At 35.1% G+C, this 15,231-nt stretch overlaps 1 protein-coding gene across 1 annotated transcript; it reads left to right on the top strand.

The window, feature by feature from the left end:
- Positions 1 to 110: 110 nt before the first annotated feature.
- IDO1 (indoleamine 2,3-dioxygenase 1) lies at positions 111 to 13,914 on the top strand. The gene is made up of 10 exons (XM_090258536.1): positions 111 to 239; positions 3,620 to 3,715; positions 3,831 to 3,950; positions 6,843 to 6,961; positions 7,772 to 7,786; positions 9,729 to 9,828; positions 10,380 to 10,497; positions 11,802 to 11,853; positions 12,313 to 12,461; positions 13,436 to 13,914. Exons 1-10 carry the CDS (start codon positions 147 to 149, stop codon positions 13,783 to 13,785), a joined length of 1,212 nt encoding a protein of 403 aa, XP_090114662.1. The 5' UTR covers positions 111 to 146; the 3' UTR covers positions 13,786 to 13,914.
- The last annotated feature ends 1,317 nt before the right edge of the window (positions 13,915 to 15,231 follow it).

Below are 15,231 nucleotides of genomic sequence, written 5' to 3'. Positions count from 1 at the left end.
TAAAGAAAATGAAAAATGAAACTTCCTCTGAAAGTGGAAGCAATTTCTTACTGCTTACGTGATAAGCTGTGGTCATCTGCTATGGCAACTTCTGTAATAAATAGATGCTTACACACTGAGAAGGGCCAGAGGAGTGAGCTGCAAGAATGGGACAAGAAGCATCTCATATGGAAACTTTTAGGGAGATCTGTGAATACCATATAGATGAAGAGTTGGGATTTGCTCTGCCAAATCCAGTGGTAAGAGAGGGTACTGAATTATGACAAAAATGTTTTCTTATTATTACTTACCTGGACAAGCTAATTTCTATTGAAAAACAGATGTGATTTATTAATTTCTACTTAACAAATGGGTAAACGTCAAAATTGAAGGCAGGGTTTTAATTAATGGGTTTCGCTTTAACAATCTAAGTTTCTACCTAGAAATTTAATCTTAGATGCACTACTTATCTTACACAGATAGAGAGAGTGATGAGATTATGAAACTAGAAATATTTTTGGTTTAATGCAATTGTGTTTTCTGTGTCCATTTTCGAAAAAAAAGAAAACCTGAGTAATAATTGATCCAGGAGTCAATGGAATTTCCTTTCTTGACTGCTATACCTCAAACTTGACAAAGTATATGTTTGTACTTTTATTAGATTTTTGAGATGGCAGATCTAGGAATTGTGTTATATTAATATTGCTTCTTGTTACTAAGCCTACAATTCAAGGGAATCTGAACTACCTTTTTAATTTTTTAACAAGTTTGTCTACAAAGTGAAATGCAGGTACTGTTTGCCTTAACAACTACATTTCCCTAATTCATCTTTTAAGGAATGCCATTAAAACTATCTTAGTATTATTAATATTTTAATTATCAAACATTTATATAACATGTTAAAGCAAGTTACAAATATTTACTTTTCCATCTTAACGACAGTCCTAAAAAGTATGTATGTTATTAACCTCCTTTTTCTGGTGAGAAAGGTAAGTTGCATAGAATTTAAATAACTTTCCAAACTCATACAACTAGCAGTAGCAGAGATAGGACATGAGAGCCTAATCAGTCTGGCTCCAGAGGCCAGGAGACTATTTATATGAATGAGTTACATGTCGTGATACTAACGTATAACAGCATGTTTCTATTTGCTTGTTACTCAAAGTCCATACTCTAGTAATTACCTCTACATGCAGCAAATGTATTTTTAGTCAGAGATTGTAATCTAACTGTGCTTAGACATAACATTTGGTGTCTCTCACATTGATGTGTCTCCCTCTCTCTCTTTCTCTCTCAAATAATGAACATATCCTTGGGTTAAAAGTAAGAAATCCTCTGGTGAAAAGTAAGAAAAGAGAGAGAGAGGGGAGAGGGAGAGAGAGAGGGAGAGAGAGAGAGAGAGAGAGAGAGAGAGAGAGAAACATTTTGAAGAACATCCCATAAATACTTTGTAATACTGGCAAATCTAAAGCACATTCTTCCTCCTGATTCAATTTTGTCTTCAAATTATTAAATTAGTTTAAGAATATGAGGTATAGGTTTGAATTTCATTGCTAAAACACCTAGTTTACTTTGTATTTGCTTCCTTTCCATACAAGCACTCACAATTACCAGAATTGGCTTGATTGAGGGATATACTTATCAACAGTACCCACCCCCCAAAAAAATCTTTTACAGAAACTACAAAACCTCATATTTGGTATTTTTTACCCCCAGAATAATTTCTTTTAAAAAAACAAAACAATCAAAGTAATTACGGAGACCGCTAGAGTAGATTCCAAGGGTTAAAATGAAACCCCAAACAAAAGAAAAACACAGACAATAGTGTGGTGAAGACCAGGGGAGAGAGTGTGGGGGCTGGGTGGAGGTGAGGAAACTCTAATAGTGCCAACAATAAAAAAAAAAAAAAGTAAAATAAAAACCTTTTCTGATCTACTTAAAAAACAATGCTGCTACTTCAGATGCTTACGAAGTTAGATTCAGGTTGTAAAACACACAAGTTAAAGCTTATGTTATGGTCTTTACTGAAGAGCATTTCTGCAAATTATGAGCTCAAAAATTCATTCCATCTCTTATAGTCTGTCAGATTCCTATTACAAAGGAAAATAGTATGTCTTTTAATTCCATATAGATACAGAATATATTCTCTAACAGAAGTTGAATGGTTCTCTTGTTATTCTTCATTACTTTAGAGTCTAACATTTAGGCATCCTCTGGACCAGAAGTATATATTACTGACTGAATTTTACACTTGCTGAAGTTTCTGTCAGATAGGACACTAATCATGATATATAACAAAAAATGAATTTCTGTTATTTGAGGGGAAATAACAACAACCAATAATTTGGTGTTATACACAATGAAACACACAACAAAAAATATATATGAATACTGAAAACACAAGAGCACAGCATTTGTGTGGTTAGAGAGAAGAATTCGCAATAAACAAAATGGTGACACTCGTATATATACTGCTTAGATGTTTTGCTGCTAAAAGCCTGCTCTAATAGATGATGACTCGTCAATTAACTGCAGCCCCTGAAAATATTTGAATTTTATAGTCTTCTTGTTTTATAACTTATTTATAATATTACTAACTTCACCCCTATTGATTTGACTTAATCTCTTGATTTTTACTCCATTCTCATAGGTCAGTGTTGATGACCCAAGGGCATGTCTGGAAGTAGCTTAATGAAGGAGAGATAGAATCAGGGCATATGGGGAGTTGTTCAGGGATCTGAATCTTATTTTAGAGTGTTTCCTAGGTATTTTGCTTATATGTTTTCGCTTCAAATGAGATTGTAAATATGATAAAATCCAGAGAGATACTTTTATTTGGATTTTATTTAAACTTACTGGGCAAAAAATAAACCTATAGTGAAACCAAAGCAAGCAATCAACATGTATATACATATACAGAATTTCCTGTGTCCAGTGGTGTGCCCAGTCCTGTAGGGAAAATAGAATTAATGCATGATGAAATCCTTGCCATTGGGTAGTAAGATGTAAAAAGAGCATGGGTTATTGAAAGTTGGAAACATGTTAGAATCACAATAAACTATGTATACAAAACAAGTTAGTACTGTCCAAGCCTTACTTTCCATATTTATGACATAAAGACAGCAATCAACTTTTGGGGTCGCTACAATAATTAAATGAGAAATTATTAAGCGAAGTGCCTAGTCTACTACTGACATGTAATAAATCTCATTTTTCTTCCATCCAAAAAGACTTAGAATCTAGCTGAAAAGAATAACATAATAGCAGTTAACAATATAATTACTTAACAACAGGGAAAGGCATATAATACATAGGCTTCGTAACTGGGAATATGAGTCCAAATTGCAGTAGTTAAGAAAATTTTAGTGGAACTTTGGAGGTGACTTTTGAAAAAGAGGCAGACGAGAGTACTTGAGAGAAGAATAGGACTGCAGAGAAGGTGTTGAGCCCTGAGTATGCAGGTGGCAATCCATGGCAGGTGTTGATAGAGCTAGACAGGTAAGTGTATGTTGCAGCTGCATTGCACAGACAGACTATCCATGTGAGACAGAACTAGTTTACAATAATTTCCATTGGTAAAAAAAAGAAAAAAAGAAAAGAAAAACATCTTTGTGTTTTTTGTTTGTTTGTTTGTTTTAAGGAGGAACTACCTCACCCTTATGATGCTTGGACTTCCATTGCTAAAAACCTTCCTGACCTGATTGAGAATGATGCACTACGTGCAGAAGTAGAGAAGGTATGAAAAACTATTATATTGTTCTTCTATTTTAACTTCTTACCAATTTTAATGTGGTTTTGAGGCTATAACATCACTCATGTTGATTTGACTCAACCTCTCCATTTATTCTCAGTTACCAATGCTCAGCACTGATGACCTCACAGAACACAAGTTGCAGCGCCTTGCACATCTGGTCCTGGGGTGTATCACCATGGGATACGTGTGGGGCAAAGGTGATGGAGATGTCCGTAAGGTCTGGAGATTTTCTAATATTTGTTATGCTACATGATGGATTTACATTTAGCATTAAAACATTCTAAAACTAATTATAACTGCATTTTGTGAAGCTTAAAAAATGTAAAAAGAAAAAAATTATTCACTGACTTTACAAAGACAATTGTGATCATTATTGAATTCTTAGTTTTTTACTAATATTACACAATTGTTCCATTCTGTGCAAGTACATATATGTCCTGCTTTTTTCACTTAATTATATTGTAAGCAATTTTCTAAGTTACTATACAATCATCCTAGTCATCATTTGAAATCACTTCATAATTTTTCATTGAGTTTCTGAACTTTATTTATTCAATCTGGTATTGAAAAATATTTTACTTGTTTTTAGTGTTTTACTATTATAAATAATTTTACAATCAATATATTTGAATATGAAACCGATTTATGACTTTGGGGAGATATAAACATTATATGGCTATCCTTAGTTAATGCTAAAATGCTATCTTACATCTGAAAGGTAGAGGAATATATTATATATTAGTTTTACAGTACTCTCATCAACAGTAACTTTAGATTTAAAATAATATTATTATGTATTTTATCTGGCAACAGTTATCACATGAAACTAATATAAATTGTAATTCCAGAAGCACTTTCTTCCATTTAGTGAAAGTTTTTCCTTTGCTGACAAAGATAATTGGTAGCTCATGTATGTTTTTTCTTCCTACAACCTGTTTAAAGACAGAACAGCCAGTATAGTTCACCTATGTGATGAGTCATCCCCTGAGAAGTAGAGAAGAGGAAACAGCTGCTCTGCATATTCATGAAACATCTTATATTTCCTTAAAGTCATGAAACTGTTGAACCTAGTTTTGTGATGACACAAAATGTTTAAGATCTGCTTTTGTCTTACAACCTTGTTCAAAATTTAGCTGAGTATGTGGTCTCACTAGACTTGCTAGAATCTGAGTCTAGCTAAAGGCATAAGCATTGTACATAAAAAGAACACCCATAATGCAGCATCAGTAACACAGGGCAGCATGTTCTAGTTATGGAAGTATGAGAGTCCAGAGGAGTTATGACCATGAAATACTTCAAGAAAGAAGTGGAATTTGAATTAGCTCTTGGAAGACTGGTAGAGCTTATCCAAAGAAGAGGGGAACAGAAAACAAAGAGAGAAGATTAGCAAAATATGTGGAGACCAGAATGCACATAGCAGAATCAAAAGATAATAAATTTACCAGATTGGAAATCAGAATTATAAAATAAAACATAGAAATGTATTTTTTAAATTTATCTAATTTTTGTATGGCCATATCATCTGGAAAAAAATTTTAGAAGCTGTCAGTGAAAATATATATATATATATATACACACACACATGGATTTTTAAATTTAAGTGAAGAAGTCATAGAAATGAGAAAATAAATGGATAAAAATATGCTACATCAATATAAGGCCAATTTTGCTTGATAATGGGCAAGAAATTAGCAACTGAGTTTCTTAGCAGCTGCGTGAGTGTTTATAATAGATTAAGATTTGTTTCAACATTGCCTTTCTTTTTCCTTAGTCATTTCAAATTAATTATTTTCTCTAATTCAGAAAAAGAAAGCTATTTCCTTTTGAAATGTATGAAAATGATTTGCCAAACAAAAAGTTTTGATTCCCTGTGGTACCAGGTCTGTTAAGGGAAGCATACATCCAAGTGTTACTTTAATAGTCAATGATTTTATCCTCACATTTTTGTTATTTGGGTTAAATCATCATATCCATGTGTGTCGAGCTAACCTGAAGCCACCTGGATTATAGCTCCTATGATTTTTCACAGAACTGTGGAGTGTGCTACATAGTCACACCATCTCTACCACTGAAGTCCCACCACTCACTACCCCAGATGGGCCACATATGCCTGTCCTTGATGTGGTTAGATACATATATTACAACCATAGGATGCTGATTATAAGTATGACCATAATTATTACATGGGACCATATAATTATAAGCTAAATATAGTTAGATGAGGAAGTTAGGTTAAAAGTGAAATGTCAGCTTTATGAGTAATGGAGCAGTAGGAGAATGTGGTTTGAGTATGTGGCAACCATGGATCTGCTGAGTGTACTTACTCATCAGGATTGTCCCTGTGGAGGTAGGAGTCTTGTACTATGTAGCCCAAAACAGCAGAATTCTATGAGTAACAAGCTCAGGAAAAGAAGAATTGAGGAGAAAAGGGGGCTGAACTGTAGTTTCACTTCCAAACTCAGTAATTAAACAGGCTTCTGAGGAAGGGTGACTGAAAGAGCTGAGATAAACCATCATTCCAATTGCTATATTTTGCATGGAAATACAAAGTGAGGGTAATTCCTTCTATCAACACAGGGAAGCCTTCATGGCCCAGCATTACTGTCACTCTATGGTGAGGTTTTCTAACAAATCATTCAATAGAGAGCTTCTGTCAGTACTGTGCTCTAAAAGCAACCTCCTTCTACACTTGTAGTATGTAGCATTTCCAGAAGCCTTATTTATAAAGGACTTTGAGCTTATTTGAAGCAATTAATTTTATCTTTGTTTAGTGGGTAGATAAAGAGTACCTTGCATAGAGGAGTTGCCAGAACAATACTCTTGAGATGGCTTGATGAATGAATACAGATAACTCATGGGATCATTAGACAGTTCTTCTTGTCCTCTATCTCTGGTTTTTCTCTGTGATTATATTACGTACCTATCAATATGAATCCAGAACCCAAACATTTAACAATTACTAGGACTAAGCTGCAAAATGAGGAAGAGAAAACTATATTTGTTTGTTTTCAAATGCCATTCTATATTGCAGCTAATATTTTGGTACCCAGGAAGCAGAAGAAAACTTAAGACACTTCAAAGTTTATACTAAATACTGTGTTTTAATTAGGTCCTGCCAAGCAATATTGCTATCCCTTATTGTGAACTCTCTGAGAAGCTGGGACTCCCTCCCATTTTGGTTTATGCAGACTGTGTCTTGGCAAACTGGAAGAAAAAGGATCCCAATGGGTATGTAAGCAGTGATAAATGCACAAATCCTAAGTGTCCTGTTTGATGAGTCTGACACAGACTATTTCTATCACCTCAGAAAAGTTTTCTGTGCCTCTTTCCTTTTAATTCCCTCCTCTAAACCTAGGTAAATATATTCTGATTTGTCATCAAGAGTTAGTTTTTTTCTGTTACTGCATTTCATAGTGATGAGATTATAGAATATGTACTCTTGTGTCTGGATTGTCTTGATTACCATGTTTCTGAGATTATACAAATTAATTTCTAAATATCCAGTTGGTTTTATGAGTCAACATTGTCAGCAGTAGAGATGGCAATGTATGCCTTTTTGGAGCAGCCTGCTCAGAATTTAGCCCATTCTTAACAATGTAGTGATAGGATCTGTGATGATAGAGGGATAAGAGAATTGTGGTGCCTCATGGCTCTGGGTGTGTATCTGCAGAAGACTATCCTAGACATGCAAATGGACCAAAATGAAAAGATTTAATCTAGGAAAGTTTTTTGTTAGATACAACCAGTTTGAACATTCATGTGTGTCCCTTGCCTATTTCATTTTTATTTCCCTTATAAAGTCCTAAGGTAAGGGTTTACAATGACTAATTGAAAAATATAAAAAACATACATTTTTATCTGACTACATCTTACCTTTAACAGTAGTATTAAGTCTGAAAACAGTAGTTTATAAGAGGTATTACATTTACTAATAGTGGTATTAAATCTAATAACAATAACATGAAACTATTTGATTTTTTAAGTTGCTTTTCTTTCTCTCTTCCAATTGGTCCATTGCTTCACTGATACTTTCATCAGGCCCATGACTTATGAGTAAGTATTTGATTCTTATTTTAGCTTAAGGATTATTTGTTATTCAAAGTAAATAAAGGTTTATCAGTATCCATCAAGTGCATTTTTTAAAAGGCCAATTGAATTCAGGCAGAAAACTAATTCAAATAATTGTTTGAAGAGCAAATAATCCCCAACCTTAATTGTATCTGTGACTGTGGTGTCACTTTCCATTTGATATTATAGCTATATATATATATATATATATATATATATATATATATATATATGTAATACTCGTATACATATAAATGTAATTAATAGATATAAGTACAAAATGCACATTCATCTGTGTACCTATGACTTAATGACCTCATTGGCCAGAAACATAAAGCTGTTCTTTTTCACTCAACACTTGGTATTTTTGATCTATGCACTAAGCAGAGGCTAAGAGCTAAGAAAATAAAGGTAAATGACATAGGTATTAACCCGCCCTGGTGAAGCTAGACTAATGAGGAAGAAAGGAAACATGAAAATTATGTAAATTGCTATATGATTAAGAGAAGGGGGAGGAAGATAAGGTACTGGTAACCCAACCAAATGGAAGGGATGAAGGAGAAAGCCCTGTAACTAGTTACTTAAGCTGAGTTCTCAAAAGTGAGCAGAAACTAACTAGAGGAAAGGGAAAAAATGGGTGTTCATCATGGAGGATAAAGCATGAGTGAGGATAAAGCAAGTGACACAAATCTTGGTGCCTTATCAGAACTAAAGGGAGGCTACTGTTCCTGATAAATGAATGATAAAAGTAACAGTATGGGAAAGGAATGAAGAAATAAACTTTTAAAAACAGATTATGTAGGATTTTTGGCTCTGATAAGGGCTTTAAATGGTATCTTAAAATAAATGGGAAGCCCTGGCTGCTGTGGCTCAGTGGATTGAGCGTTGGCTTGCGAGCCAAGTGTCGCTGGTTCGATTCCCGGTCAGGGCACATGACTCAGTTGCACGTCGGGTCCCCAGTTGGGGGCGCAAGTGAGGGACAACCACACAGTGATGTTTCTCTCCCTCTCCTTCTCCTTACCCCTCTCTCTAAACTTAAATAAATAAACAAAACAACAAATAAATAAATAAATAAATAAATGGGAAGCTATGGGATGTTTTTAAGTGAGAGGATATCATCAGTCTCATTTTACAGATGGAAACACCGAGGCAGAAACAGGACTGTTATTCTCAAAGTAACACAGCAAGTAAGTTATAGAAGTCATCTGGCTTCAAAGACCATGAATTTAACCACCATGAAACTCATAGATAGACAGATACTGAGATCTGTTTGCAACAATGCAAAACTTCAATAAGAAAGAAAATAGGGTATAATCAATTATTTGAATTTGCCAGTCAATTCCTTTCTGTGGCAGATGAATCTCAGAGATACCTCTATAAATGCTGTGTGTATATGTATGTATGAATATGTGTATGTGTGTGTGGACCTGTATGTGCTTGTGAAAAATTAGTGCAGTAACAGACATGGTCTTAGAATTTCTAGTTCTAAGTTCTAGAATGGCATTTCAAGTCTCAGCTTAATCTTCTTCTTTTTATTTTTTTAAAAGATTTTATTTACTTTTAGAAATATGCAAAAGAAACATTGATCAGTTGCTTCTTACATGACCCCAACCAGGGACCTGGCCTGCAACTCAGGTGACCCAGGACTCAAGCCAGTGACCTTTTGGTTTGTGGGACAACACCTAACCCACTGAGCCACACCAGTCAGGGCCCAGCTTAATTTTCTATTAATTATATGATCTTAGACAATGGATTTAAAATTAATATTTCTATGAAATGGAGATAGTAAAAGACCTGTAATATTTATCTCACAAGATTATTTTGAAAATAAAATAGGACAAGTAAAAATGTTTAAAAACTGTAAAGTCGTCAATGAATATACCAATATTCTTGCTGTATTCTTGACTTTCTTGATTGATTTTCTCAGCAACATGGACATTCTGTTTTCATTTCCTGGTGGGGACTGCAGTAAAGGATTCTTTCTGGTTTCTCTATTGGTGGAATTAGAAGCTGCTCCTGCAATAAAAGTATGTCCATCTGCTCTACAAAATTTATATCTTAATTCATATAAGCAGTGCAATCACTTAGTAACTGCACTATATAATGCATAAAGTAACTTTATCCTGACTAATTAAATATAGCATTTGATTATTTAATTGAATGTAAGGGATCATGTGGTAGAAACAACTATTTAATTTATTTTTGTGTGTTGCCTAAAATATTAAATGTAAGAGCCATTATTTATAATCAAGTTTGAAACCTCAATAAAAAGAATATTTTCAATGTAATTTGGCGTTGGAACATAGTTACATAAACCTAATGGCCTTGATTATTAGAAGTAGAAATAGAAATATATAAAATTCTATAAATTTATCTCTAAATGATGAAGAAAGAAATCCAGGCTTAAGAATGTGTAAAAAAAAAAAAAAACTAGTTAAACAATTGGAGAATACTCAACTCAAGAAAGAAGCAAAAATCTCAAATTTAATTTAGGGATTAAGATTCAGGAGGATTTTATTATATGCCACTGTTTAAGAAATCTTAAGTGTTTTTTTTTTTTTTTGTTTGTTTTTTTTAGGTAATTCCCACTATATTCAAAGCAATAGAAAGTCAAGACCGAGATACTTTGCAGAAGGCACTGTCTGATATAACTTCTTTTCTGAAGAGAGCCCGTGAAGTGTTTAAAACGATCCATGGCAAGTATTGCATGTCATTGACATTCAAGGCCTCAAACATATGTTTCTGGGTATCTAAGATATAAAGTTGTTGACAAAATGGAATCAAAAACACTCTCCTAAGTCGGTGTGCTTTCACTTTATTTTATCTTGCTAAAGCTTTAAACTTTCCAAGTGCTAGCTTTTATTATGTTCATTTTATAGAGAAGGGAATATAAATTCAGAGAGATGAGGTGAAAGACCTAAGATTGCATAGGGAGTAAATAGTGAAGCCAGAATTCCAAGCTGCACGTATTTAACTGGAAGAATGAAACATTCTTGCCTCTCACTAAGAACCTTGGAGAAACTTGCCAAAGGTGCAGGGCGTTTTAAGTTCTAAAAGACTTGGTTAGCTTCTTCTTGATAGGAGCTCTATAGAAATCTACTTTTTCACAAGTTAACTAAGAAACAACAAAGAAAACCATTAAACTCAAAAGTAATGCAAAATTAACGGCTACTAAATAATAATAACCCCCACCCCTACCCCGCCAAAAAAGTAAATAAGCAGGATTTGCAAAAGGAAATTTGCCCCGCTGGATGACCTTAACAAATATGTGACTGTATCACTGGTATTGAAGCTACCACTGAGTGGTGCTTGGTAAGAAGACTGACCTTCAAATCAAAGACATTAACAATTCTTGGGGGAGTGGAGGAACCTAGAGATGTGGGCCATAGGACTTCTGGGTTCTTGTTTCTATTTTTCTTTTCTTTCTTTCTCTCTCTCTCTCTTTCTCTCTCTCTTTCTTTCTTTTTTTCTTTCTTTCTTTCTTTCTTTCTTTCTTTCTTTCTTTCTTTCATCTTTCTTTTTCTTTCTTTCTTTCTTTTTCTTTCTTTCTTTCTTTCTTTCTTTCTTTCTTTCTTTCTATCTTTCTTTCTTTCTTTCTTTCTTTCTTTCTTTTTTTCTTTCTTTTCCTTCCTTCTTTCTTCCTTTCTTTCTTTTAGATTTGTTTCTTCATGGAAGTAAATTATGTTATGTCAGTAAGCACAGGAAATAACCTTGAAGAAATTTTGACAGTTTAATTAATACGAGGATGAGTGCTAGGTGGGCTCAGTCTCTTGGATACAAGCTGCATGTTAGCCTATGGTAGAGTGTTAGGGAGGCACAAGAGATGAGCGGGACTCACCTGGGAGAGGGCAAGTGAGTGCAAGTTTGTCCTCATGGGCTTTTTCTACACATACTGATCTATTGCTTTTCCTGCAGCCTCTGCTGCAATCCACTGTCAGTTGTTTCCAATAGCTTGGTTTCCATTCATACCATAACTGAACACATCCGATCTTTTTTACAGACCGTGTGGACCCAGCCAAGTTTTACAATGTTCTTCGCATATACTTATCAGGGTATGTAGCTTTATGCTTGAATTTTTCTCTTATACAATTAACCTAAAGAATCTACCAAGTTCCCATTGATGGGCCCCACTATCCATTGTGTTTAGAAAATGCTTAAAAAAAAAACAAAACCCTAAAGTACATGTTGTAGAAAAAAAGAATAGACTATTCTCTATGTTATTACTTGGCCAGGCCCATATTGGGGTATAGACAGAAAAGCTAGTCATTTTAAAGAGAGAGGAATAATCTTTGCTAATGCACATGTAGGTTCTAGTCATAGAATACATAGACCAAGTTTGCTCAGAACCATGTTATGCATTATTTTTATGCACGTGAGTGGGAAGGGGAATAAGGAAGAAGAATAATGAAATCTATCATGTGTCACCTTCTATTCACCCTCTGCTGCTAGATTTTATATCTGAAAATTTGGCAATTAATACACATAATGATTTTCTTTCCATCCTGGCCCAGCTGGAAAGGCAACTCTCAGCTGCCAGAAGGTCTGTTGTACGAAGGAGTCTGGGACACCCCAAAAATGTTTGCTGGGGGTAGTGCAGCTCAAAGCAGCATCTTTCAGTGCTGTGATATTCTGCTGGACATCAAGCAGAGTACTGGTGAAGGTAAGTAGAAAATGGCAATAATCATCTCTTATGTTAATGCAATAGTTTTTTCATATCTAAAAAATACCTTCTCATCTACATCATGGCTGAGCTTATCTGATGCTTAGAATCAGTAGAGATTTTATTGCCATCACCCTATTTCACAGATGAAGAAACAGAAAGTTAAAGAGGATAAGTGACTAGCTCCCTGTTAACCAGCTAGAAAGTACTAAAGCCAGAACTCAAACCCAAGTTCATCATCCTCTCAATCTTGACATTTAAACATATATTTATAAGGCTTGATTGACTGTGGTGAAACCTAGATACATGTTTTTAAAATGTACAATCAGATTCAGAAAGGAAAAGTCACCTGCAAATGAAATAAGACTGTGAGTAGAAGTTGGGGAGATGGAAGCTTCAATAACAAGAGAATTGACACTGCTCTTGCTCAGCCTCCCTGCTGCCGAAGCAACCCATGGTCAATGCCTGGACCAAAGTGTGAAGATGAGCCATGTTCATTATGCTCCTTCAAAGGGCTTAAAGGAAGGACTTCTTTTTACTTTTCTCTTTTTCCCTAAACTTCTATTTAATGGGGCCAAGGAAAAATATGTTTTTTTCTTAGTCCATTCACTTATTTAAAAATGATCCTTTAAATTCTTTTGAACTTAGTGTCACAGTCTGTCAAGTACAAATTATATATACCTTGTCTATATCATTGACTTCTTTGAATGATCAAATACAGCAGGAAAGTGAGAAAAGAAGCACAAACAAAAATTTTTATTATGAAAGACTGAGTTTAGCTCACCTAATTTTCAAAATATGCCATTACTAGTAAGAAGAGTGACAGCTTTCTAGTAGGATGGTTATAAATTCATTGCCCTATGCTATACTGTTGACCTGTGATCTTCCACCCACTTTGACCTCATCTGCCCTTCCTCTCTGGATTGTGAAATTTTCCATCACTCTGTTAACTCATCTTTTTCTTGTTCCTTCAGAATCAGCTGCTACATTCCTCAAGGAGATGCGGACGTACATGCCGCAAGCTCACCAGCAATTTCTTAGCTCATTAGAGTCAGGCCCCTCAGTGCGCGAGTTCGTCTGTTCACATGGAGATGATAGCCTAACAGAGGCTTATAATGATTGCGTGAACGCTATGGTCTCACTGAGAAACTACCATTTGCAAATAGTAACTAAGTACATTCTGAATCCTGCGAATAAGCGGTCCAAGAACGACCCAACTTCTGAAGAACCATCAGAAATGGAAAGTAAAGGAACTGGAGGCACTGATGTCATGAAATTTCTAAAGAGCGTGAGAAATAAGACTGAGAAGGCCCTCTTGAATTGAGATTAATGTAACCCAAGCAAGGGTACATTTTGTCAGAACAAAGAAGTGTATACATATTAATGCTGCTCATTATATCAAGTCTTTACAAATTAATATGTAACAACTTCTTAATAAAAAAACTTTAAAATATTTTTTCTGATGCCTGTGAATTCATTGCATGAAAAGAATAAAAAATTATATTAGAAGTGTAATATCTATATATTATAATTAGATAATAACAAAAATTGATATGAAATAGTAAATACCTAAAAGTTGCTTTATTCATAACTATAATTAGATACTGCTCCAAATGAGACCTACCCTTCAAGCAGGGCAAATAGATTCCTGTGCTTTCCCTTTAGTAATATCATACTTTTTCATAATTACCTGTTTAGTTGTCTATATTCTCATTACAATATAAGCTTCATGATACCAGGGACACTATTGTTTACCAGACCCATGCATGCCAGTTGTTAATACATGTGTAACAAATATGTTAGATGACTATTTAAGAGGTTGAGTGAGTTTATGAATAAATCGTTCGTTGGCAGCCGTCCGTCTCGAGAGACGATGGTGTAGCTTCCCAAGAGTCTATCTGCACCGCCGAGAATGGCTGTGCAGTCCGACTCGGGAGTGACACGGTATCTGTCTCCTCCCGTGTTGAATCGACATCTTGCAATGACGCTGGAGTGTCCTCTCCAGTGAAGCTGAAGCTACAGAGCCTGGGCAGGGTGATATGGAGGGTCTGCTGTTGCCCATGCAGCAGACCCCCCCTCTCTTCACAGCTGAAGGGTCCAAGGGAAAGACGGAGTCAATACAGCTTGGCTTCAGGTGCGCCGCAGGAGTTGCCGGTGTTGACTACAACGTCAAACCGCCTTAGGGACTCCGGCTCCGGATTTTCTGTCGGGGTTTACTCCCTTAGCCTTTCTCCTGAAGAGGTATGCCGCAAGGCAGCGGAGGTTTTTTGGAGTCAGAGTTTTCCTTCTCTGATGAATAAATAAATATGTGATAACATGAAGTCACATTTGAAATATAATTTTTCCTAGGAGGTTAGTTATCAGGCATTCATACTCTGGCATGAATTTACTAATGGAATCGAAGAAAGTTAAGGCTGGAGAGGAACTCAAAAATCATATGAGCCAAACTCATTATAAAGATGACAGAGTTGAGGCTCAGAAGAGTGAAGTAGCTTACTTAGGGTCACACGGTTAATTTAAAATGGAAGAAGTTAACTTATTTGACAAGCTCTATCTTTTTCACTTTACTTGGAGTAAATAGGTTAGAAAGGAAGGGAATTTGGGGAGGAAGTGAGATGATTTAATAGGATCTCATGAGGTAGTAAACACTTAGCCAGAAATTGGGTATTCTATTGAAGATGAGAAGAGAAGGAAGGGGTAATGGTTGTATGGGTGCAAAATTAGCAAGCATTTTCAATTTATGAAAAGCCCAGCTCTGAGTGGAAGGGTT

The sequence above is a fragment of the Furipterus horrens genome, unplaced genomic scaffold (genome assembly GCF_987537825.1).
Source record: "Furipterus horrens unplaced genomic scaffold, mFurHor1.1.pri manual_scaffold_12, whole genome shotgun sequence".
Lineage (NCBI taxonomy): Eukaryota > Metazoa > Chordata > Mammalia > Chiroptera > Furipteridae > Furipterus > Furipterus horrens.
Note: the sequence above shows the minus strand (reverse complement) of the source record. Positions and strands in the feature narration are given on the sequence as shown.

Bases quoted from the DNA above. Each gene is read 5' to 3' on its own strand.
- IDO1 (XM_090258536.1), top strand. From the start codon at position 147: ATGGGACAAGAAGCATCTCATATGGAAACTTTTAGGGAGATCTGTGAA. The intron at 3,951-6,842 runs GTCTGGAGATTT...TGTTTTAATTAG, and splicing joins GTGATGGAGATGTCCGTAAG to GTCCTGCCAAGCAATATTGC. The intron at 9,829-10,379 runs GTATGTCCATCT...TGTTTTTTTTAG, and splicing joins AAGCTGCTCCTGCAATAAAA to GTAATTCCCACTATATTCAA.